Source organism: Notolepis coatsorum (genome assembly GCF_963971535.1).
Source record: "Notolepis coatsorum genome assembly, chromosome: 9".
In the NCBI taxonomy this organism is placed as follows: domain Eukaryota; kingdom Metazoa; phylum Chordata; class Actinopteri; order Aulopiformes; family Paralepididae; genus Notolepis; species Notolepis coatsorum.
In genome coordinates this window covers 116,534,962-116,561,620 of record NC_140173.1, presented here as the reverse complement: position 1 = coordinate 116,561,620, position 26,659 = coordinate 116,534,962, and the positions used below count along the sequence as shown (strand labels likewise).

The 26,659-nt window shown below is 40.4% G+C and overlaps 1 protein-coding gene across 3 annotated transcripts in view; it reads right to left on the bottom strand.

Annotated features, from left to right (window-relative positions):
* Positions 1 to 26,659, bottom strand: part of pde10a (phosphodiesterase 10A) — a 251,321-nt gene that overhangs the window by 105,032 nt on the left and 119,630 nt on the right. For all 3 annotated transcript variants that reach the window (XR_014620084.1, XM_084321416.1, XM_084321417.1), the window contains exon 3: positions 6,979 to 7,007. Coding sequence is in view for 2 of the 3 variants with exons in the window: in XM_084321416.1 (XP_084177542.1) it covers positions 6,979 to 7,007 (29 nt within the window). In the remaining variant the exon portion in view is untranslated. The remainder of the gene's footprint in view (positions 1 to 6,978; positions 7,008 to 26,659) is intronic.

Here is a 26,659-nt window from a genome sequence, read left to right as displayed (position 1 = left end):
TGTCGTGCTTGAAAAATGTACCTGGCTTTAAGCTTGTTTATCAGGTTCCAGGGGTGTTTTATGCATTTTCCCTGTTACTGCCAGGTGTACTTGATTGATTGATTGATTGAAACATTTATTAACAGATTGCAGAATGGGTACAGTACAGTACAGCATACAATTGTTAAGGGGATGCAGACCAGAGAAAGACTTTCGTCTTGTTTACATCAGGGTCCCCCATTTTCAATTAATCATAAAGTGCACGACTGTACAGGTGCATTGCCACTAAGCCTCGGGCAGCGCTATTATTTAAGAATACGTTGACTGTTGTCTGTATCATATGCCCAGCCTCGGGCAGCGCTATTATTTAAGAATATGTTATGTATGCCCAGCCTCAGGCAGTGCTATTATTTAAGAATACGTTGACTGTATCATATGCCCAGCCTCGGGCAGCGCTATTATTTAAGAATATGTTGACTGTATGCCCAGCCTCGGGCAGTGCTATTATTTAAGAATACGTTGACTGTATGCAAAAAAAATAAAAATAAAGAAAATTAGATATATATTATTTTAACCTTTAGGGGGGGGGGGGGGGGGCTCATGTTGAAATCTCGCACAGGTCCTCGCATTTCTCCCAGACGGCACTGTCTGTATGTCATGTCATAAATGTCATGATATATATCTGTATATCTGTAGTGTATGTCATAAATGTCATTATGAATTGAAAATGGGGGACCCTGATGTAAACAAGACGAAAGTCTTTCTCTGGTCTGCATCCCCTTAACAATTGTGTGTATTGAGCTGTACTGTATTGTGCCCATTCTGCAATATGTTAATAAAATCTTCAATCAATCAATGGCCTGGGTGGCCAGAGCATAACTGTTCTAACAGTAATATATAATCCATTTCAGACAGAACGCACGCAATAAGTTATAATAATAATAATTATTATTATTGAAAAGTTCTGTATTTGGGGCGGCTAGGTGGTGCAGTGGGCAAGGCGCTCACCACCAATGCAGGAGACGCTGGGTTCGAGCCCAGCTCTCCGCATTGCTATCAGCTTGGCTGGTCGTTCATACTAATACAATTGGCAGTATTAGGGGGTGGGAAGCTGATGGGTGGGGATCGGACGTTGTGGACAGCGACTCGGGCAGTGCTATTATTTAAGAATACGTTGACTGTATCATATGCCCAGCCTTGGGCAGCGCTATTATTTAAGAATATGTTGACTGTATGCCCAGCCTCGGGCAGTGCTATTATTTAAGAATACGTTGACTGTATGCAAAAAAATAAAAAATTAGATATATATTTTTTTAACCTTTAGGGGGGGGGGGGGGCTCACGTTGAAAACTTGCACAGGTCCTCACATTTCTCCCAGACGGCACTGTCTGTATGTCATGTCATAAATGTCATGATATATAATCTGTATGTTGTGTATGTCATAAATGTCATTATGAATTGAAAATGGGGGACCCTGATGTAAACAAGACGAAAGTCTTTCTCTGGTCTGCATCCCCTTAACAATTGTGTGTATTGAGCTGTACTGTATTGTGCCCATTCTGCAATATGTTAATAAAATCTTCAATCAATCAATGGCCTGGGTGGCCAGAGCATAACTGTTCTAACAGTAATATATAATCCATTTCAGACAGAACGCACGCAATAAGTTATAATAATAATAATAATTATTATTGAAAAGTTCTGTATTTGGGGCGGCTAGGTGGTGCAGTGGGCAAGACGCTCACCACCAATGCAGGAGACGCTGGGTTCGAGCCCAGCTCTCCGCATTGCTATCAGCTTGGCTGGTCGTTCATACTAATACAATTGGCAGTATTAGGGGGTGGGAAGCTGATGGGTGGGGATCGGACGTTGTGGACAGCGACTCGGGCAGTGCTATTATTTAAGAATACGTTGACTGTATCATATGCCCAGCCTCGGGCAGCGCTATTATTTAAGAGTATGTTGACTGTATGCCCAGCCTCGGGCAGTGCTATTATTTAAGAATACGTTGACTGTATGCAAAAAAATTCAAAATAAAAAAAATTTGATATATATTTTTTTAACCTTTAGGGGGGGGGCCTCATGTTGAAATCTCGCACAGGTCCTCGCATTTCTCCCAGACGGCACTGTCTGTATGTCATGTCATAAATGTCATGATATATATCTGTATATCTGTATGTTGTGTATGTCATAAATGTCATTATGAATTGAAAATGGGGGACCCTGATGTAAACAAGACGAAAGTCTTTCTCTGGTCTGCATCCCCTTAACAATTGTGTGTATTGAGCTGTACTGTATTGTGCCCATTCTGCAATATGTTAAAAAAATCTTCAATCAATCAATGGCCTGGGTGGCCAGAGCATAACTGTTCTAACAGTAATATATAATCCATTTCAGACAGAACGCACGCAATAAGTTATAATAATAATAATAATTATTATTGAAAAGTTCTGTATTTGGGGCGGCTAGGTGGTGCAGTGGGCAAGGCGCTCACCACCAATGCAGGAGACGCTGGGTTCGAGCCCAGCTCTCCGCATTGCTATCAGCTTGGCTGGTCGTTCATACTAATACAATTGGCAGTATTAGGGGGTGGGAAGCTGATGGGTGGGGATCGGACGTTGTGGACAGCGACTCCTACAGGTCGGTTGGTGCGCCTGCGCAGCAGAATCAGGAAGCGACGGGGGCGGCGTGCCCTCCAAACGCAGACCCCCAATGCTGAGAGATCGCGCTGTGCAGGTGAAAAGATGCGACTGCTGCTTCCTCAAGTACCGGAGGGGACACGTGATGTAAGGCTTAGTCCACATTGCAGCCGGCTTGTGGGAGGCATGGCCTAACAACGTTCGAGACAGGGGAGGGTAGAATTGGACAATACGAAATTGGGATGGGAGAAAAATAGAAAATGGGAGAAAAAGTAGATAAAAAATTAAGAAAAGTTCTGTATTTTTAAAGTCGTATTTGGGGGCAATTAACCAATGGTATGCTTTTTTTATTAAATTTTTATTTTGGGTAAGAGTTTCTTATTTTGGTAAGAGTGGTCTCGACCACTCTTATAATTTGTTCTTGCCTGAGAAAAAAGCAACAATAAGAAAACTTTTCTGAATCCCAGGTAAGAACAAAGTAAGAGGAAATGCTCTTCTGCCCCCTTAGTGACTATTTTGTGTTTTTTGCCTATTTTTTGTGTTTCTGTGTACAACGATGGCTGTGTTGATGATTATGTCATGAAATTAGGTCCGTTTGGTCATTTTCTATATATATCCAATATGTTAAATGGTCATCATTAGAATAGCTCTAAAAAAAAGTTATACACTGTAGCTTGCCAATTAACCATAAGGGTTATTTTCTTCCCATTGACTCCAATGTTAGAGAGAGAGTGAGAGAGAGAGTGGACAGTGGTTTCAAAGGTGTATGCAGTATGCCCAAGTGGGTCAAAACAATTTTCGGGCGAGGCGATGTTTGTTTACACAGATGGCAGTAATCACATAAAAGGTCAACCCGGTTAGAATTACGTGGTCGCCTTCCGGGAACGCTTCTTTACAATAATAATAATAATAATAATAATAATAATATTGCATTTCACTGTAGACCGCAGCAGCGACAGAAACACACGGCGAATGCAGCCGTGCACCCACTGCACATGCACTGCAGGACAACGCGTGCACTGCCCAACATCCGCGCTGGCCCAACTATACACAAAACGATATACATTCCAGCGACCAGCCGGTGCAGGAGGCCGCGCCGCGACGGTGCCCCCCGCACCGGCCAGTCGCCAAAACATACATCGCCCTACACACAACTGCACCAACACAGACACCAGGCAGCACACACACCGCCCCGCCACACACCTCCATCGCTGCTGCGGTCCACAGTGAAATGCAATACCACTACCACCATCACCATTATTGTACACTTGTAACATTGCCTCTCCAGGCGGCTGCGATTGTAATGATAATCTTTACAATAATAATGATAATAATAATAACATTGCATTTCAGCAGCAGCGATAGAAATATATGGCGAATGTAGCTGTGCATTCACTACATGTATTGCAGGACAATGTGTGTACTGCCTAATATCTGTGTTGGTACAATTATATATAAAACGATATATATTTTAGCGACTAGCCCACTAGCGTGAATGGGCTCCTTCCCTCAGAGCAAGCCGGCTTGTATCACCACCTAGACGGCAACATCCAAGCACTGTGATTGGTCCCGCCCCTATCTGCTCCCGGCTGCTCACTGGTGACAAAAGAGGGCTCGCTCTTACGGGAGGGGCTCTGTGTTGAGAGATTTTACCCGGACAATGTGTACTGTATCCCCCGCTGGAAATATGACCAATAACTGGCGCTTACTAACGTTAGCGTCTCAGCTATTTCTGACCGAATTAGTCAATAATTTGTAAATATAAAGACAGTATCTTTTTCACAAGGACTTGGTGCAGGTTTTCCACGCTGCACTATGGGGTTGAAAACTTATATAAATATGAAATAAATGCCGATTTCTGCGATTTTTTTGTCATAAAAAGGGATTTACTATCAAACAAACAGGAAGATAAGTGGTTAAAATTAGGAAATATTTGTAATCTTTTATAGATATCTTGAGGTTAGGCTCTTAGTGTTAATCCTGATTATTATAATTTTTTTAATATTAAAAATAAAAAATGATATGGCCTTGAACTTGACGCAACACTTTCCTGCTTAGCATTATAACTCTGCTAACTTGTTAAGGGAGCAGAAGAGAACAAAATCTGTTCTTATATCGCTTCATGCATGAGGCCCAATGAGAGCGCATTGTGTGAGATATACCCAAAAAGGTCAGAGGGAAGCAGACCAAGGATGGACTTATGAATAAATATGTGCCAATGCGTGAATCTGCATAAGGCCAATGAAGGCTACTGAAATCTGGCACATAGGGAGCGATGGTGAGTGAGAGCTTTGCAGCCTGTAACAAACCTCAGAGCACTGTGGTAAACAGTACCCAGCCAATGCAAGCATTGGGTAGAGGCATGCGTGCATGTTCACCATAGTCAATCAAGGGAAGAAATGCAGTCTCAACAAATTTTTTTCAACAAAGGAAAAGCAGGATTTGTTTCTAAAATAAAAACCTAGCTTGAGATTCGGTTTCTTTACTACGTTTTCAATGTGAAAATCAAAAGTTAAATTAAATCAATTAAAATACCTACTGTGACACCAATTCAATCTGACTGTCCTGCAAGGTTACATTGTTAGAGGGGGAAGCTACAGTATTGTCTTCCTGGCATTAGAAAGCAACATAATATTTAGTTTTTGTAACATTCAACGCAAGTTTCAGATCAAACAAACTAATTTAATGGACTTCCATTGAAGGTGCTAGTCCCTGATTTGATATAAACGTTGACATTAATGTCATAACCCAGGTATGCACGCGCCACATCCACAACTACTGCAGTATCACGCAAATTATAATTTTTTAGTTTTTATATACAGTATGGTTTTCTCCAAAACGTACATATTATGTTCTACTGTTCTACTGTTATTCTCCTGTGGATGATAGTAGAAGACCGTAAGAATCAAATCAAATCAAATGTATTTGTAAGGCCCGACAACACACGTTAATGTCCCCATGGGCTGGACACGTCTTCTTTAAACAAGTCAAGAAGAAACATCACAATAAATCAAGAACAAAACAAAAAACACCATGAAATCCAAAATAAAATGTAAAATTAATAAATGCAACACTCACAGACATACCCCACGTGAAGTTAAGGAAAAACTCACAAAAAACCTAGCAATAGGGCGGCCGGGTAGCGCAGCGGACTAAGCGTCTGTCTACCACCACAGAGCCAGTGGGATCGAATCCGGCTGTGGTGCCTCCGGCTTGGCCGACCGTCCATACTAACACAATTGGCAGTGTTAGCGGGTGGGAAGCCGGCGTGGGTGGGTCCTGGTTGTTGTAAACAGCGACTCCTACAGTTCGGTCGGGGCGCCTGCACAGCAAGGGAAGGATCTGGGAGAGGTAGTGTGACCTTCCACACGTTACACTCTCCCAGTGAGAGTCCGCGCTGCCAGGTGAAAAGAAGCGGTGGGCTGGCGGATGTGTCGGAGGAAGCATGTGATAGTCTCCGCCCTCCCAGACCGACAGTAGGGGGTAGAGTGCGCAACGACCAGGAAGGGGAATTGGCATAATGACTAACATTGGGATGGGAGAAAAATGGAAAAATAAGGGGGGAAAAGATATATATATATATATAGAAAAAGCACCACAGGCAATGTGGAGGGGAGAAACCTTAAAAGTGCCGTTCAAGGGGGGAATCTCCCTTCTTACAGTAGATGTCGGTGATAGTAGTGTTGCTATAAAACAGGCGATATACGTGTAATGAAACACAAATAAGTACATGCAATAGCAACTGGGGTACATAAGAATACAAGAATATTAGTATTTTTCTTATTTTATTTCATTTCAGATATTGATTGAAGAAGTGTGTTTTTAGTCAACAGCGAAAGATTGGTCATGTTTCGGCTGTCTTAACTGTGGTGGGTAGCACACTTTGGGATGTGAGCACCACAACGCCGCCACAACTTTCAACTAGTCTTTGGTATGACATCACAAAGGGTAATATCTGGTTAAATGGCAGGGTACCTACATTTTCTTTTGCCCAGCACCTAAATAACATTTCAGATGGCCAAATCTACATCAAGACTAGACAAAATCCACCTAAAATGCTCATAAACAGCTTACGGTAAATTTGGGAACATTTAAAAACCAGCTACGTCGGTCCCTGCTTATGCCAATGCCCAATGACCAATTTCCAATTCCAGATTGATTGGCCAACCCATTGAGGAGAAAAATAGATGCACATGCACACACACACACCTACACACACACACACCTACACACACACACACACACACACACACACACACACACACACACACACACATATATATATATATATATATATATATATATATATATATATATATATATATATATATATATATATATAGTGGATACCATAACTTACCCTGCTGACTTCTTTGGCTGATGTGTCATCTAAGAAGAAACAACACAAACAAGCAAACAATGTTACACTTCTACAAAGATATGAACAAAAAAGAGACCATATCCTATAGATCAGGTGGAGCAGGTCTACTGCCCTATAACCCCTTTATCCAAAAAGATACCATATCCTATAGATCAGGTGGAGCAGGTCTACCGTCCTATAACCCCTTTATCCAAAAAAGAAAACTAAATGACAAGCTGGCAACATTTATTTTTACGATTTTGACTTGTGGTCTATGCATTTATTTATTTTTTGAATAAAGGCCTTAGAAACAAAGGCTTTAGGAAAGCTGGAGTTGACGTAATGCAGAGACGTCTGATTTCCTGTGGCCATTGGAGACTCACTTGACTTATAAGTATTGTGTTTGGACGCTGGTGTGTGTGATAACCACGTCCCCGCCAATCAAAACAGCTCTCGGACTGATAGTGTGGTGGGAGCCCTGACTTTAGTTATGAGAATAAAACAAGTCACACGCTGTTTTTTCCTTCTTCCTTCTTTTGAAAAAAAAGAAGAAGAAAAAAGCAGTTTTCATTCCACATGGGCCAATAGCACACATGACCGCTAACCCACTCAGATCTCTTTGATATCTTTTTCATGTGATCAAAACCATGCAAATCCCCACCATTACCACCCCCCGACAGTGCTGCTTCTGAACACCATCCTCCGTTTGAAATGAAGCTTCTCTTTGTACATGATGTGAAGAGGGAAAATAAAACAGTTGACACTGTTTGTTGTTTCAAACATTCCTCCGGCACACTACGAGTTTCCTAACTTTAGCCCTGAGAGCTATTTTAGAGTGAACCCCAGGCCCAGGCATGACGTGACGTCCATCAGGGGCACAGCGCCATGCCCGGGAACAAAGAGAACTATAAACTCCAGAACCCTTTTGTTCCATGTAGAAGATAACCTGGGTAGAAGAGAACCTGGGTAGAAGAGAAGCCATGTAGAAGAGAAGCCATGTAGAAGAGAACCCGGGTAAAAGAGAACCTGGGTAAAAGAGAACCTGGGTAGAAGAGAACCTGGGTAGAAGAGACGCCACGTAGAAGAGAAGCCATGTAGAAGAGAACCCGGGTAAAAGAGAACCTGGGTAGAAGAGAACCCGGGTAGAAGATAACCTGTGTAGAAGAGAACCCGGGTAGAAGATAACCTGTGTAGAAGAGAACCCGGGTAGAAGATAACCTGTGTAGAAGAGAACCCGGGTAGAAGATAACCTGTGTAGAAGAGAACCCGGGTAGAAGATAACCTGTATAGAAGAGAACCCGGGTAGAAGATAACCTGTGTAGAAGAGAACCTGTGTATTAATGCAACAATATTTGTATAATTAATAATTACGTTTTGCGTTTGTGGTCCTAACTCAGTGAGGCATTGTGAGCATTACACACACACTGCAAACTAAATAAATAAGAACTAAACCGATCGGGATATAGCTACTGTATAGTGGAATATACTGTATTAATATTCCATATACCGTCTTGTTATTATTATATTATTTATTGTTGGTTTTATTTATTTATTACATTGCTTGCCTAAGAGCCAGTGTAGAAACGGCTTGATATATGTTATTTACTTACATTTGCACTCTGGTTGGATGCCAAACTTATTTTCTTTGTATTGTACTTGTGCTGTATGATGAGAATACATATGTAAGTAAGCACATGTAAAATGACAATTTTATCTAATCCATCAAGGGGGAAAAGTACTCGATTTAAGAATTCATACATGATATATCGTGTGGTCCAGGACAGAGGTTCTCAAACCTTTTCATGTCAAGCCATGGACCCCATTTGATATGATATTTTGTCCCAGTGACACCCATCTGAGAACATATTGTTAGATAATTTAGTGCAGAATTCCATAACTTGTCTATGCTAGGTTAGGGATGAGGATTAATCGAGTTTCAATTTCAATTATGATTTTGGCTTCACACGATGATGAAAGCAAGATAATCAAGAAAAAATTATTATTCTGCCGCATTGTTCTCATTTTGTCTTGTGTTGTAAATGCAGTGCACCCATTGCTGGAGTTGGATGATTGTACTAATCTCATTTTGGGAGATTATATAAAATATTATTATTATCATTTCGAGTAGCAAATCGCTGTGTGTGTGGGCAGGATACAGTATCAGCTTCTGCATCGTTAATGAACTATAGATTTATATGGAATTTGTTAATATTATTATATATATCGATCGCGCGATTGGGTTATGCGGCAGGTGAGCCAGACGGCGTGCGTGTGTGCATGTGTGTGTGTTCAGATGCTCAGATTCCTCATTGAGTCATGACTATAAATGCAAAATGTAATTGTCGTATTTATTATCATTATAATTATTTAATCCGATGATGTCTCTAGAATCGACTTGAAGCAATCACCAACTATTTATCCCAAATGAAGCCTTCTATCACCTGTGCATTGTATGTTACTATTGATTCAAGATTCAAGATTGTTCATTGTCATGTGCACAGTTAAACAGACAGTTTGCCATACAATGAAAATCTTACTAAACTAAATACTTAATTAAAGAAAAAACAATTTAAGTGCAATTTACTATTACATTTGCATTCTGGTTGGATGTTGTATTGTACTTGTGCTGTATGATGACAATGCATTTTAATCTAATCGAATTGTGATCTGTCGCAAATTGGTTCTGCACTACCTGTTGAATAAGGACCAACACAGCATAGAGGTAATGCAGACCCTCTCACCTCCTTATAATAAGCTGGCGGGCGGGGCGTGTCTGTATGCAAATGATGACATGATTAATCGTGCAGCCCTACTTTCATGTACTAATTCAAAGCACATGTTTAGCCTGATAGTCATTAATATGTTGTAAGTGTAATCTAAGTACACTTCAACAAAGAAATGGAGATGTTTACAAAGCTTAAATTGTAGGGGAGAGCGGGGGCCGTTGGGATCGGCATCCACAGAGTTCTGAGTGGGTATTATTAGTTCTGACTGAGGCCATAGGGGACGGGTAAAGCAGATTTACCCAGGTGATGAACCACTGACCAAAAGCAAGGTGTAAAAAAGATAATTCCACTCCACAAAATCAAAAGCTTTCTCAGCGTCTAATGAGATCAGAGCTTCTGGTGCAGACAAGGTGGAGGGATTATACGCCAGATTAAAGAGTCTTCTGAGGTTAAAAAAATTACATCTGTTTCGTATAAACCCAGTTTGATCAGGGGATATTAGAGGGCAGAACAGTATTGTATTAAAGGGCACTTCACCAAAAAAACAATGCTGATTTATTTTGCACATCATTTCACACCCAACCAAAAACTCAACCGTTCTGCACACATTCATTTAGTTTGGCAGTTATTGAGAGTGAATGAGTTTGATCCTTGCGTTGTGTGCTCCATGAAATTATATAGACATAAAATAGCAATAGCTTATCGTATAGGGACTGCTAACTTATCTTTTCATAATCGTATCATTAACACAAGGATTCAATGTCCCCGATGACATCACTGATGGCCATATTCAAACTAATTTACTTTCAACTAAATTAAAGTGTGCAAAACAGTTTTAGAGTTTTCAGATGTCCAATATAAATCAGCATTTGGTGAAGTGCCCCTTTAAGATTCAATTTGAACCAACCGCAATCACAGCATTGTTTGGGGTTCCCCCTCCCACTCTGCTGCTTCCTGAATATAAGGCAGACCTTGTATGTTTGTTACCTTATTAGCCAGACATCTGATTACTGAGGTGGAAATCACCTTCACCCCCTCATGGATCAAGGACATGTTTTACTTTGTTAAAGTGGAATTGGGTGTACTATAAATGGTTCACTTGCCAAATTTAATGAAACATGGGAAACTTTTCTTTGCACATGCTGATGGATTGGCGTTTGCTACTATTCTGGAGTAACGGCTTTAATTTAATGTTTCAAACCACTTTACTGTACCCTTCGTGGGTTTGGAATGTTACTTTTATAAAAATTTTTCTATCATGTAACTTTTGTAGCCTATTTGTCTTTGGTTATAATTGGGTGACCAACATGTACGTTTTGTGTTTTTTTTCTTAGGTATTTTATACTTAAAAGTAACTGTTTTGATATTTGTGTCATTGACATTTTCTTTCAAAGGAATATGTGAAGTTATATTATATATCAAATGTGTGTTTCAACAGCTGTTTTTGAGGTCAGAAAAAGGTGTCCCAGCCAACCCTACCCACTGTCCCAACCGACCCTACCCACTGTCTCTGTCCCAACCAACCCTACCCACTGTCTCTGTCCCTACGACTCTACCCACTGTCCCAACCGACTCTACCCACTGTCCCAACCGACTCTACCCACTGTCCCAACCGACTCTACCCACTGTCCCAACCGACTCTACCCACTGTCCTAACCGACTCTACCCACTGTCCCAACCGACTCTACCCACTGTCCCAACCGACCCTACCCACTGTCCCAACCGACCCTACCCACTGTCCCAACCGACTCTACCCACTGTCCCAACCGACTCTACCCACTGTCCCAACCGACTCTACCCACTGTCCCAACCGACCCTACCCGCTGTCCCAACCTCCATGGTGAGGTCGAATTTGGGGAAAACGCACTCCTAGTATATTTAACAAAATTGTGCCATAATAAATTGTTAGCAGATACCTGTATCTGTTAAGGAATCAAATTATTTCCATTCCTATTCAAGTAGTCTGTGGGTAATAATAACTTATTTCGTGTGGTTGCAAAATTGTCTCAACCGACCCCGCTTTCCCTTACTTTAGTCAACTTATTAAAAGTGTACTATTTTGGTGAGTAAAAGGTAACCAAAATTACATAAAAAGTACAATTTCAATATATTTAAGCACACAGTTGTTAATACAACTATTAACACACTAAGGGATTCAATACAACTTTAGTATACTTTCTGAATACATAAATAGTATACTGTACTTTCAGAAAAATACATGCGTGTGTGTGTGTGTGTGCATGCGTATGTGTGTGTGTGTCTGTGTGTGTGTGGTCAGGATACGGTAGGCCTCTCCTCCCTATTGTCATCACCACGGTGACAGAGACCAGAGAGGGGCTGGTGTAATGGCATCCCGTATTTTCACTGGCCTGCTGTGCTTTCAGTAAACAACAGTAAGGAACAGGCTGAACATGTTCCTAGAGAATACACCAGATCCCAGTTGCTCTACGCTGAACTCTAAACACTAGTCTAGCAACTCCTGAACAGACGTCCATTACATCAGATCACAGTCATGATTAGTGATGGGTGGTATGGTCAGAATATGATATCACAATATTTATCTATTTTTTTTTACGGTATAATGATATTTAATTTGTTTATCAAGTGCAAATGACTTGAACATGATATGTCTTCTTTATTTTTAATGCAATTGTCAGTGTTTTCCCATTCACAAGGGTATATTTTAATAACATTTGTATCCAAAAATCTGTATAATACTGCTGCAAAAAATACATGATGATTAGTATATTTTGTTGACTTTTTCTTTAAAGGGGAACTATCTTATAAATGGCCTTTTTGAGTGTTTAACATTGTTTACTAGCTATGTGAACTTATATTAATATGATCTATGTCTCAAAATTCTCATATTGGCGCATTCTTCCAATTCTCCTCTCACAATATTCACCCTCACTGAACTGAGTCATTTGAAAATGTGCCCTATATGTGATGTCATAAAGACACCGCGGCATGTTAATGTTCAGGCGAACCAGAATGCGCACAGTGGTTTAGGAGCCCAGGCTCAAAACAGCTCGAGATCTTGAGGTAGAAAAATGCTGTTTTTGAGGACTTGATTAGAAATACAAAACAATGAATAAAAAAAATATATATATTACAGAGGTGTTCCATAGACTCACAGGAATTGTGTAAAAGTGCCCAAATAGTGAAAGAAATAGTAAAATAGTTCCCCTTTAACTCATTCCGAGCCAACAGCGCCCTCTGCTGCTGGCCCTTCCGTGCCAACGCTATATCCAATGGAGAATAGGACTTATTTGCGAGTGCATAAAACATATAAAATATAATAGCAATAGATCTAAATAACACAGTGACTGATCGTCAATGAGTTGCTTCCAGTCAACATGTACGAAACGGATTGTTTTTTCATCCGTACATTTCCGTTTTATACCGTTTTGAATACGAGTATAGTTTTGGAGATTTCTAGTAATAATTCCAGAGAAAGACACGATAATAACCCGTTAGTGGAATACACAAAACACGTTGTAATTTTTCGGCTGATTTATGAATTGTTTTCAAATAAACGCTATCGATAGTATATGTGTCCTCATGTACGAAGAGAAGCGGGGTCTGAAAAATCGCTTCTCCATACTTTGGTCGGCGCGAACCTCACACACACACTCTCCGATGGCGGTGATAGGAACATCTGATTACCCCAAGATTCGTAACATAAAGGCCTTACCTCACATCTGATGTCATGCAAAAAGATTAATCCAATTCCTGATCGCCATTCCAAATATCGATCGCGTCCATTGATCCAACGTTATAGTCCAAAACACAATGATCCACGATGCTCCCAGTGGGGGGACTCAATGCAATAGTATCCAGCTGCATGCCCGAAAAGTAAAACCTGGACCGGACTTATTTTCTTTGATACACAGTCCCAGCCAATCCAATCCAATGATGTGCAATACCATCCGGGAGACAATAGGCGGCGGTATTTGCCCTTTGTGAGCTCAGACCCATTCCCAATGATAACGTCAGGCTGGATGGATGAAAAATGAATGGATATCGCTAATAAAAGAAATAACGATTAAAACCTGACTATACTCGTGATTGGCACGGAAGCAATGGCGAGTTAACCCGACTATACTCGTGGTTGGCCCGGAATGAGTTAATATATAAAGATCCATATACCTTCACAGGCCTAGTTATTATCTATCGTACTGAGTGTACGAAGCAGCGCTGTGGTAAATCTATTATTGAATCAATTCTAAATGGAAAGATTGTGTAAATAATCCTTTGTTTTTGTAGATCATTCATGTTCAATTATTTGTGAATAGCTGGGATTCCTTTCCGTGGCCTTGGCGGAAGCCCTCAGTCAGCTGGCTCTAATGTGCATGCACGATACTGGATGACGGGTCCTCCCATCGATCCCTCACTATAGGGCTGCTACAGGAGCCGATCCCTGCAGGACGCTCAGCCATCGGTGACTCAGCGGTCGATACGTGTCGACCCAGTGGTGGTCCTGCAGCGACCTGCCTCCACTGAGGATGTGGAGGCAGCTGCCAAAACTAACACTGCCTACTGCTGCACTCCATGCTCTCCTCTCCTCTCCTCTCCTCTCCTCTCCTCTCCTCTCCTCTCCTCTCCTCTCCTCTCCTCTCCTCCCCTCCCCTCCCCTCGGCTCTCCTCTCCTCTCCTCTCCTCTCCTCTCCTCTCCTCTCCTCTCCTCTCCTCTCCTCTCCTCTCCTCTCCTCTCCTCTCCTCCCCTCCCCTCGGCTCTCCTCTCCTCCCCTCTCATCTACTCTACAGTTTTAAAAATAGACAATAATAAAAAGAGTAAAATAGAATAGACAGAGTAAAATAGTACAATAGTGCAGTGTAATAAAATAGTAGAATAGAATAGACAGAGTAAAATAATGCAACAGTGCAGTGCAATAAAATAGTTCTGGATGACTGTTTAACAGTTTAAAGTAGGGATGTCCGATATTATCGGCCTACCGATATTATCGGCCGATATCGGCATTAAAATGTGATATCGGAAAATATCGGTATCGGTTTAAAAAAAAAAATATATATTATTTTACATTTCTATAACCTTTATTTACCCAGGCAAGCAAGTAAGAACAAATTCTGATTTTATTTATTGTCAAAAGTATGCATAATGTTGTGTTAATTCCACAACAAGAGATATGTAATGTTAATTACCTGAAATATAACCCTGCATATATCGGTATCGGTTGATATCGGTATTGGAAATTAAGAGTTGGACAATATCGGTGACAGTCTTCCCTCCTGTTTGATACCCACTTTGACCCTTCGAACCTCCCTCTTAGGGCAAACCTCCCTCTCAGGGCACAGTTTCCTCTCTCAGGGCGCAGCTCTAAGCCTGGGTCCCCTACACAGTTTTAAAGCCTGACAGTCTTTCTTCCTGCTTGATACCCACACAGTTCACCCGACTGAATAAAAAGTAATAAAAGAGTAAAATAGAATGGACAGAGTCAAATAATGCAATCTATAGTACAATCAGCAGTGTAGTGTATTAAAAGGCTGTGGTGAGGAGGTAAGTTCTTAGCTTATTTTTGAAAATATTTAGAGATCTAGCTTCCCTAATGTCCATAGCTTTGGTGCATAGTTTGCAAAGTTGATGTTTTTTTCACTGATTGGAGACAGCTGTGTCTGTGGATGGTGGCGGTGTGAGGCAGCACGAAAATGCTCAGTCGAATAAGATGAACTTTTAGCTAAACTTTGACATTCACTCTTTTAATTTTGATCCTGAATTAATTTGAACTTCAATAGTCTTCCAGTTCCTTGTTGAAGCAAAACGGTGCTTTTTCTCGCATCGGGCAGTGTTTTGACAGGGGTGCGTCGGCGCGTCGGTCTACACACACCGAGCACACCTGCAATCAATCGGCGTCATGACGAGCCAGATGGAGGTGGCGTTGCCGGTGGAAATCAACCTGGACTCTGGAGACACTGTGGAGGGCTATTCTGGGATTCAGCACTAATTAAGCATTACATCACGCGCAGGAGTGGTTTGTGAAAAATAAACCATGCCTAGGGGTGGTCGTTAGGCCCGAGGCGCAGCCGAGGGTGGTTAGACCCCCCTAGGCATGGTTTATTTTTCACAAATCACGACTGCAAGTGGTGTAATGCTTTTATACAACTGCCACATTCATCCAACCTTATTGCTATACAATAAACACACATTAATCGAAGATTTATTGAAAAAAACATCCGCCACAAAAAGTAGTTCCCACAACACAAAAAAGAGAAATTTCCTCCATGTGGAAGCAGCTCGGAAGTGCATCCAACCAACTAACACATCCAACTGTCTTTCAACTAAGACATCCAACCAACTAACACATCCATCTGTCTTTCAACTAAGACATCCAACCAACTAACACATCCAACTGTCTTTCAACTAAGACATCCAACCAACTAACACATCCAACTGTCTTGCAACTAAGACATCCAACCAACTAACACATCCAACTGTCTTTCAACTAAGACATCCAACCAACTAACACATCCAACTTTTCTTTAGTTTTTAATTATGAAGTTAGCGGTTGTTATTGGAATGATTGATTGATTGAAAACTTTATTACCAGATGCAGAATGGGTACAATACAGTACGGCTCAATACACACAATTGTTAAGGGGGTGCAGACCTACTTTCTATAGAACTTCATTCTTAGATGCTTCTATAGAAAGTAGGTAAAACAAATTAAAAAGTTTTCTTTGCCCTATAGGAAAAAAAAGTTTCCTTCGCCCTATTTTTTGATTTATTTACTTTAGAGGGCCTAAACTTAACCAGTTGGAAACCAGTACAGTAATAAAATTAGCAATCAATCAATCAATCAATTCAATAGGCCATGCTCACTTAAAACAGCGCAGCACTCAGCTGCTTCTATGTCTCTCAGTTTCAGACAGGAGTGTGTGTGTGTGTGTGTGTGTGTGTGTGTGTGTGTGTGTGTGTGTGTGTGTGTGTGTGTGTGTGTGTGTGTGTGTGTGTGTGTGTGTGTGTGTGGGTGTGCCAGACAGTGTGAGAGAGTGAGCTCTGCAGTCAGGGAATAATAAAAAAAAAAGAAAAATTGCAAATAATCAATCAATCAATCCGCGATTTTTCTTTTGTTCCACAATGACTCATGACCCATAGATTACACAATCCAACATTGTGTAAGAGACTAAGACATTCGCCGTGACAGAATCGGTTATTATTTAGTTGTTATGACGCTATCAACATATCCATTTGTAAAGATTATTGTCCGCCATCTTGTTTTTTTTTTTTTAACTCGGACGCGGAGTGATAGTGATTCGGTTGTGGGCGGGTCCTGGGACCAAGAGCGTGGAATTGTGACAGATACATACGTGTAAATTTACTGTTTCAGCCAATCAGAATCGAGATATTTGCATGCCGTTGTATAAATTGGATTCTAAGGTGGACCCCATATACAACAAACTGGATGTAATCCAGACAAAACTGGACACTCTGGGGGATCATGTTTCCGAGCTGGAGACACGGGTCAGTGTCACTGAAAATAATGCACAGGATCAAATTTTTTTGCGGCTGTGAGGCCGGCCAAAATGAGTCTTTTCACCTGTATAGAGGTCGATAATTGAGAGAGATCATTCAATAACAATACAGAAGGAGATACAGGTATGGTCAAAGAGAAAATGTCTGAGAGCTGAGATGTAACATTTTCCCAAAAAATCACAACAGGAGGGCATTCCCAGTACATATGCATAAATGTACCTGTGGCACCCTTTGGACACAAGGTACATAGAGAGTCAGGTCTGAGACCCATTAAATTCAATCGTCTAGGGGTTAAATAAGTCCTGTGAATAAAATGTAGATGAATCTGTTGGTGATCTGGGTTGTGTGAGGATAACAGTTGATCTCTTCAAGCGCGGGCGTTTATTGTTCCAAATGAATTTATATGAGGCAGAGTGCAATTTCTGCCAGTAACCAACAGGAGGAGGTACCGGGAGCATGGAGCTGATAAAGTTAATTCTGGGTAAAATATTAATTTTAATTATTGACGCACAGGCCTGTAATGAATTTTTTTATTTGGACCATCTGTTGAAGTAATTCGTAATCCTGTCACCCAAGCTGGAGTAATTATACCTTACCGTCTGGCTAATAGTGGGGAATATTTCAATCCTGAGACATTTAAAGTGCTCCACCATATGTATGTTTGCCGGTAGGATGGTAGCCTTCACAGGCTCATTAAGTGGAAGAAAAGCAGATTTTGGCCAGTTGATCTTAAAGCCGGACAGGCTGCCAAATTCATCTATCACGCCGAGCAGATGAGGTAGAGAGCATTTTCTGCTTGTGTGTGTTTTGGTGAACATTGGACAGAAAGCAGAAAATGCATTGCAGTTACAGACAGTAGCAAAAAAGTTAGCTGCACTTAACTAACTGCAACCGAATTAATCACTCTAGTTTCCAGAGCTGATGTGATTATGTACAACAATACACACTCACACACTTTATAATTTGTTCCTCAACGTTATATAGACAGGTAATGTTTTGTAAACTAACGTTACGTTTAGAATGAAATGAATACTGCTGTGGCATGCTGGGGAGGCTACATCAACTCAAGGGACACCAACAAGCTCAACAAGCTGGTGAGGAAGGCTAGCTCCATGGTGGGAGTCGAGCTACCTAGACTAGAGGTGATGGCAGAGAGGGGGATGAGAAGGAAGCTGGCTGCCATCATGGAGAACCCCTACCACCCCCTCTACGACGAGCTAGTCAAGATGAGAAGCTCGTTCAGCCACAGACTCATACCCCCCCGACACTCAACTAACCGCCTCGGACAGTCCTTCATACCAGCGGCCATCAGGCTCCACAACAGTGGGCAGCGACTAGCGGCCTCCAGGCTCCACAACAGGGGGCAGCGACTGCTGCCAGACATTGACCTGGGACTAATAGGAACCCAAGGAGGACAATAACACTACCTTAGGCATACTGCACCTTATGTGGATACTGTGATACTGTGAATAATGTATATTTCAGTGGATACTGTGACACTGTGAATAATGTATATTTCAGTAGATAGTAAATTATAACACTACCTTATGCATACTGCACCTTATGTGACACTGTGAATACTGTGAATATATTTTTCAGCTAGTTAGATAGTAAATTATATTGACCTATTTGTTTACACTGCTTGTGTTGTTTTTACCACCTGTACCCCCCCCCCCCCCCTTCCCCCATGCTGCTATGATGCCTGAATTTCCCCAAGGGGATCAATAAAGGAATATCTTATCTTATCTTACATCAAGTATGCGTCGGCAAAGATTGTTAGCTCAAAGCTAATCTGGCCCGTTTTCATCAAGTTCCTGTCTTTTAGAAATATGTTTTTATAGTGAAAATCATTACTAAAACGTCCGGAAAGACCTCACGGGAGCATTATAGACTGTCATACAAATGTACAAATGCTATTTGGTGGCAAGAAATGCACTATAAACACTACTTTGCGTCGTTTCTTGCGCTAACTTCTGTTAGCCAGCATTAGCCTTAATTAGTGTGAGCAAGTAGACTAACAGTAAACGTTTTTACATGAAATACAGCGCAAAAACCCTGCTGACAAACGTTTGCTTATTAAATACATTTTATAATATAATAATACAAACGTTTCATTACCTCTCTGTGACGACAAAGTTGTTTAAATAACAGGAGAAAAGTTGCTAAAAACAATGTATTTAGATGGGACCGGAAGAACCATTCTCAACCAGGAAGACCTACCGGAAATGCCTACTTCATGTTGTGCAAGTGGAGAATAGATAACATATTTTGTAACAGTTTTGGTAACACCATTAGTGGATTATTAATCAATGACATTTAGGACCATTTAGCTGTGTTTACGGTGTATGAAGTTAATTACAAAAATTATAAGCAATTTATTACAAATAGGACGGAAGAGTCTGAATTGAAATATAAACTATATAAAAACAAACTAACCAATATTATGAGGAATTGTAAAAAGTTCTTTTTCCCCCAACTTACTAGAAAGGAATAAACATGATAGCAAGGGTATTTAGAAAGTGCTTAATGACATAATAAGAAAAGGGCCAAAAGGTGGACTGTATCCAAATTACTTCATTGAGGACGGCAGGAAAAGTAGTAATATGGAGGAAGTGGCCGATGGCTTTAACAAGTTCTTTGTAGGGGTTGGACCTAGTCTAGCTGAAAAATGACAGAAAGCTGTCCGACACAAAATGTGGGTGTAGAAGACTCAATCCATAGAAACCAAAGCTCCATGTTTCTTTCTCCAACAGATGGAAATGCAATCATGGCCATACTCAAAAATAAAACATCAACGGATTGGAATGACATAGACATGACCGTGATTAAGAACGTAGCGGAAGGATTTGTAGAACCATTCACACATATCTATGTAATTAGTCTTTACAATCGGGAATATTTCCTCGTATAATGAAAACTGCAAAAGTAGAAACAGCGTTCATGACAGGGGAGGGTTGAATTGGATGATACGAAATTGGGATGGGAGAAAAACATAGAAAAATGGGAGAAAAAGTGGACCAAAAAAAAAATAAAACTGCATTTAAAACAGGGGACAAACACCAGTTTACAAATTATTTCTCAAATTATTTCTATTTCTCTGCTTTCCCAATTTTCTAAGATTCTGGAGAAGATTTATGTAAAAAGACTTGAAGAGTTCATTGAGAAACACAATTTGCTGATTGACAGCCAATATGGCTTCAGGAGGAATAGATCCACTACCATGGCACTCATTGAGCTAATAGAGGAAATAACTACTTCAATTGACAAAAAACACCATGTAGGCCTACTGGGAATTTTTATTGACCTTCAAAAAGCTTGCGATACGATTGACCATAGTATTTTAATTAAAAGGGTGGAAAGATATGGCATTAGGGGTATAGCATTGGAATGGATTAAAAGTTACTTGAGTAATAGGAATCAATTTGTTCAAATGGGCAGTGCCATCTCAACAAACATGAATATTAGGTGTGGCTTACCACAAGGTTCAATTCTGGGTCCAGTTTTGTTTCTTTTGTACATTAACGATATCTGTAAAGTATCTGAAACAATGGAATTTGTGCTTTTTGCAGATGATACAAATATGATTTGCTCTGGTGAGAGTTTACAACAGATTTTGAATGAAACCCTAACTGAATTGGTCAAATTAAAAAAGTGGTTTGACAAAAACAGAACTTATTTTTTTTTACCAAATCTTTTAATTTAAATTTTTTCAAACAAGGAACAACAACACAGCACAATAATGACAATAATACATAACAGACATCCAAGAACACAAACTAACACAACAATGACTAGACAATAAATTAGACCTTTATTGGATACACAACCAGTCAAAACAAGTTGTCACAGAGAAAAAGGATAACAAAATAAAATCTTTACTATAAAAAAGTGCTCACCGAGCCCCCTCCACCTCCAGGTCCGGCAACCGCAAGCCACAGTCCCGGAGGACCCACAGCCCGGCCCCCCCCCCCCCCCGCGAGCCAAAACACCACGCCTCTTAAACTTGAACAAAACAAAACTAATGATTTTTGGAAATCGTAATTATGACACACCGATCCAAGTTACGATAGATGATACCGTTATTGAAAGAGTTCAGCAAACCACTTTTTTAGGAGTGATCATGAATGAAAAAATTTGTTGGACGCCTCACATAAGCCATGTAAGAGCAAACATTTCAAAGAGTGTGGGTATTATGTGGAGGTCAAGGTATTGGCTGAACCAACAATCTTCTTTTATCTTATATAATGCTTTGGTCCTTCCATATCTGAATTATTGTGTTGAGGTGTGGGGAAATACCTATGAAACCAACCTACTTCCTTTGGTTATGCTCCAAAAAAGAGCAATCAGGATTGTAACCAATGAGAGCTATAAAGCACATACAAATTCTTTGTTTTTAAAAGGTTCAGTCCTGAAATTAAAGGACCTGGTGGATTACAAAACCGCCCAGTTCATGTACAGAGTCATACATCACAGCCTTCCTGACAAGATACAGAAATTGTTCTATGAGAGAGCTGGACTTCAAAGATATAACCTTAGAGGGAAACTCAAACTGGAACAGCAATCTTCAAGAACAACCAGGAAGGCTATGTGTATTTCTCTGTGTGGAGTTACCTTGTGGAATGATCTGTAGGAGGAGATCAAATCCAGTCAATCTACAGTATAAGTATATTAAAGAGGAATTCAAAAAGATGGTGTTCACAAAGTATACCAGGGAGGAAGTCCAACTTATTGTATGAGAATGATTTGAAGGGTGACATGAGAGTATAGTCTAGTGCAGGGCTATTCAACTGCCGGCCCGTGGGATGATTCTGACCGGCCCGCCAAAGATTACATGATAATAAAAAAATAAAAAATAAAAAATAATAATATATATATATTTTTTTACTTTTTTCTTTTCATGTCAACGTTAACACGCACAATTGAGCCAAAAGTCACTCAATTAATGACAGATTTCATTGATAAATTGAGGGAAAACTTTGCAAGTCGATTTGATGAATTTGACATGTCCAGAGAATTGATGCATTTTGTGAGCAACCCATTTGCCAATGTAGCTGCTAGTTCCTTGCATCACTTCACATTGATGAAGGTCTCCTGCAACTTGAAATAATTGACATGCAAGCATCATCTGCTCTGAAGCAGGCACTTGAGAATGAATCCACCACAACATTTTGGATAAAGTGTATTCATGTCAAGACATTCCCCAAAATAAAAACGCTGGCAATATCTGTGTTGGCTCAACAATGTTTGGCTCAACATACACCTGTGAATCCAGTTTCTCTCACATGAATGCCATTAAAACAAGCAACGTGCCTCCTTGACAAATGAGCATTTGCATCACTGTTTGCGGGTAGCCCTCACTTCCTATGAACCCTCTTTCTCTGCCATTGCCCAGTCAAAGAAGTGCAATCGCTCTCATTAGATGTGTGTATGTAGGCTAGGCCTGTCTGCCCCCCACCCCCCTGATGTTTTAGAGTTAAGAGTGGACAATAAGTGCTAATAAGATGCTGTGATTTGCTGTTGTTCACAGACATGAAGCACTTTTTCATAAGCTCAGCTGCACTATAAATGTGTTTTTTTGTTCAAGTGTTGATGTTAGAATGTTCAGATGCACACCATGCACTTGTTTGTTTTTTATTTTATTTTTATATTGAAATGTTGAAGAGGAGATGTTGCAGTTGTTGCACAGTCATAAATGAAGCACTTTCTGCAGGAGATGTTGCAGATGTGGCACATAAATTAAGCACTTTTTTTGAAAAGTATACTACTTTTGCAATGTAGTTAAATAAAAGTTGTGAAAATGTGGTTGCGTGTTGTGTCAAGTGTACATATATTCATAGCACGGGGAGGCGCCGTGGCAGTCCGGCCCCTGGCCCCTTGGGTTTCTGACAATGTGGCCCCCTGAACACTTTAGTTGAATAGCCCTGGTCTAGTGTGTGTGTGTGTGTGTGTGTGTGTGTGTGTGTGTGTGTGTGTGTGTGTGTGTGTGTGTGCGTGTGTGTGTGTGTGTGTGTGTGTGTGTGTGTGTGTGTGTGTGTGTGTGTGGTGTGTGTGCATGTGTGATTGTGTTGTGTCATGTGTAGTTGAAGTATTTGCAAATTGTATTGTATCATATGTTATGTATTGGAAATCATGTCATATTGTACTTGCTGAAGTACATATAATATTGCAATTAGTTATTTATGGGGGATGGAAACAGATACGATTTGCTTCTTCCATCTCCTTTTCAAACAGTGTATAGTTTCTGGCTGTTGTTTTATTTTAAAAAAAAGTTGGGGGGGGGGGGGGGTTCCTCTTTTCCCATTTCATTTATTTTTCAAATGTTGTTTTGCCGGACAATGGTAAATGTAGCCAAACTAACACTATGGTTTGAAATAAAACTATTGAATCTTGAATCTTGAAGGCTGCGTCCGTGATTTTATTTAGGCTGTGGTTGGGGAACCTTCAATAGACCAGTAGTAGATGATCGTAATAGAAGGCACATAGTTGACTAGAGAATTTGCAATGTAGCTTGGTCCTGTTCCATTTAGTGCTTTGTATATAAGGAGGAGGACCTTGAAATCGATTCTAAATGTTACCGGAAGCCAGTGCAGAGTAGCTAATACTGGACTGATGTGGTCTCTCCTCTTGGTTCTAGTTAGTAGCCTACCTGCAGAGTTTTGAATGAGTTGGAGTTGTTCTGTGTTTTTTTTTGGGAGGCCGGTGAGGAGTGCATTACAGTAGTCAAGTCGGCTTGAGATAAAGGCATGGATGAGATTTTCAGCGTCCTTTTGATTTATAAATGGCCGTACCTTAGCTATGTTTCTAAGGTGGAAGAATTATGTTTTTGTTACCTAGTTGATGTGTGATTTAAAGCTTGGGTCTGAGTCTATTAGAACACCAAGACTTGTAACTTCGGGTTTGATCGAAAGAGTAAGTTGCCCCATATTGTTCTGTAACATTTCTCTTTTTGTTATAGGACCAACTAGTAGGATTTCAGTTTTGTCCTCATTTAATTTTAGGACGTTGTTTATCATCCATTTGTTTATTGCTAAGAGACAGGCGGAAATGGAGTTAATAGCTGTGCGATAATTTGGTTCAGCACTGATGTACAATTGTGTGTCATCTGCGTAACTATGGAAACATACATTGTGTTTTCTAATGATGTCTCCAAGTGGCATCAGATGCTCAATGAACAATAACACTATGTAACAACCATCAAATGCACTCACAGCACACACATCCACACGCACACACTCACTTTAAACAAACAACTCACTGCAGCACCCACTTTACACACTTTAGAACACCTAAACACACTTTATATTTATTGGTAAAGAATTTGCACTACAACCCATACCTCATTACACCTTACTGTAAATTGTACCTCATCCCATTTCTGCTTTGCACTATATAGTATATTGTATATTAGTATATTGTATGGTAACTCAGTTACTTCTACTCTGCATTGAACATATGTACATACTGAACACTTGTGTCCATGTACGTGACTTCTATTTTTACTTGCTATACTTATTTTATTTTATACTTATCTATTTTTGTCTAGCACAGTCTCTGGAGCGTAATAGAAAGAAGCATTTTGTATAAAAGTATTCTGTACTTCTGTATGACAACTAATAAAGAAACTTGAACTTGAGCATGTATAGTGAGAATAATAATGGACCAAGGCAGTTCCCCTGTGGAACTCCGAAGTAGGTGTCATGTTTCTCAGAAGAATGATCTCTAAGTCTGACGTAATATTTTCTTTGATATATGTTTTGAACCAGTTCAATACATAGTCAGAAAGACCAACTAACTTTTCTAGACCATTTATTACGATAACATGGTCGATCGTGTCGAATGCTGTACTTAGATCTAATAGGACGAGAATTTAGACATTATTTGCATTTGAGTTTATTCTGAGGTCACAAATTATTTTAGTAAGAGCAGTCAGTCAGTGCTGTGGTGCATTCTGAAGCCTGATTGAAATTCCTCCATGATGTTGTTTTCTTTGAGAAAGGAGTTTATTTGTATTAAGAAAATTTTTTCAAGTATCTTGCTGAGGTTGGATATCGGCCTATAGTTGGTCAGTACATTACTGTATTTTTTTTGTTTCTTTAGTAAGGGTCTTACAACGGCGGTTTTGAATGCATCTGGGAAAATACCTGTCAGAAGCGTGGTATTTATAATATTTAGGACATGACTTGAAATACTCTTGAATATTCGCTTTAAAAATGCTGTGGGTATAGGGTCAAGACAGGAAGTGGAGGAGTTATATTTCATGACAGTTTTGTAAAGATCAGTTGATGTAATGCAGGCACATTTTCCTATTGTTACTTTATTGCAGGGTTTGCTGATGGTGTCCATGTTTGTATCAGGACTAATGCTGTCTCTAATTGAAGTTATTTTGTTATGGAAGAATAGTGCGAGTTCTTTACATTTTGTGTTTCAGGCAAAGCACGCAAATCATCTCAGGGAAGGGGGGAAGGCACAAGTGTTCCAGGGTATTAAATTGTGGCCCGATGCCGGGGCGCGTGAGGCCCACTGTGAGGCCCACCCTCCTCACGGCTATAGCCCTGCAGGTGAGGTGGCTTTCTTATCGCTGTGCTGTGGTGTGAGAATGTGCAACACAGGCACATGATTGTCTGCTTGTGGGGAGGGGACTATCCTAAACGCAGCTGATCAACAGCATCATGCTATGCCTGGCAGCCAATAAGGTCCGGCCCGACTAAGCACAAGACCCTCGTCCTGCCCGGTCCGGCGTGTCAATAAACCTGGGAGACAGGAGCTAACAACTATTGTATAAAGTATCGTTTGAGATTTTCTGTCTATGAATTTGACACACTGTTCATACATAACGTAACAACACGTACGATAACAAACGATAACTATATGTTACACATGACATGAACGTGGTATGAATACGTAATGAAAGCTGAGTCATCATCATAAATTTGGCATGTTTCGGTCAGTGTGGTAAGTTGAGCCTGAGGGGAAGTTGAATCCCTAAAAACATAAGAAAGGAGATGTTGTTGGGTAAGAAAAAATTATATTTTTGTACATTTCTCGAGTATGATCTTGCCAAACGAGCAAAAACATTTCCAGTAGGGATGCACGATAGTTATCGGGTCGATAATTATCGGGCCGATATCAGCAATTATGACGTCATCCCGATAAACCTGATAAAATTGATATTGAGTTTGCTTGCTATTTGTAACAAATGCAATGCAGAAGTTCCACGAGGAGGGAAAAGGGCAACAAGCTATAACACATCCAACATAATAAGTCACCTGCAACATCACATCATTTAACATGGTGTGTTAAAAGCCTACGACGACGCGCGAGCAGCTAAAACTGCTGCGAATCCAAAGCCAGCTGCAAAGGAACCGGCGGGGCTTGTACCTATTGACGAGGCGTTTGCAAAATTAAAGAAGTTTGACAGAAATGACCCAAGGGCTCAAGCGATCTCTAACTTGATCACAGAAAT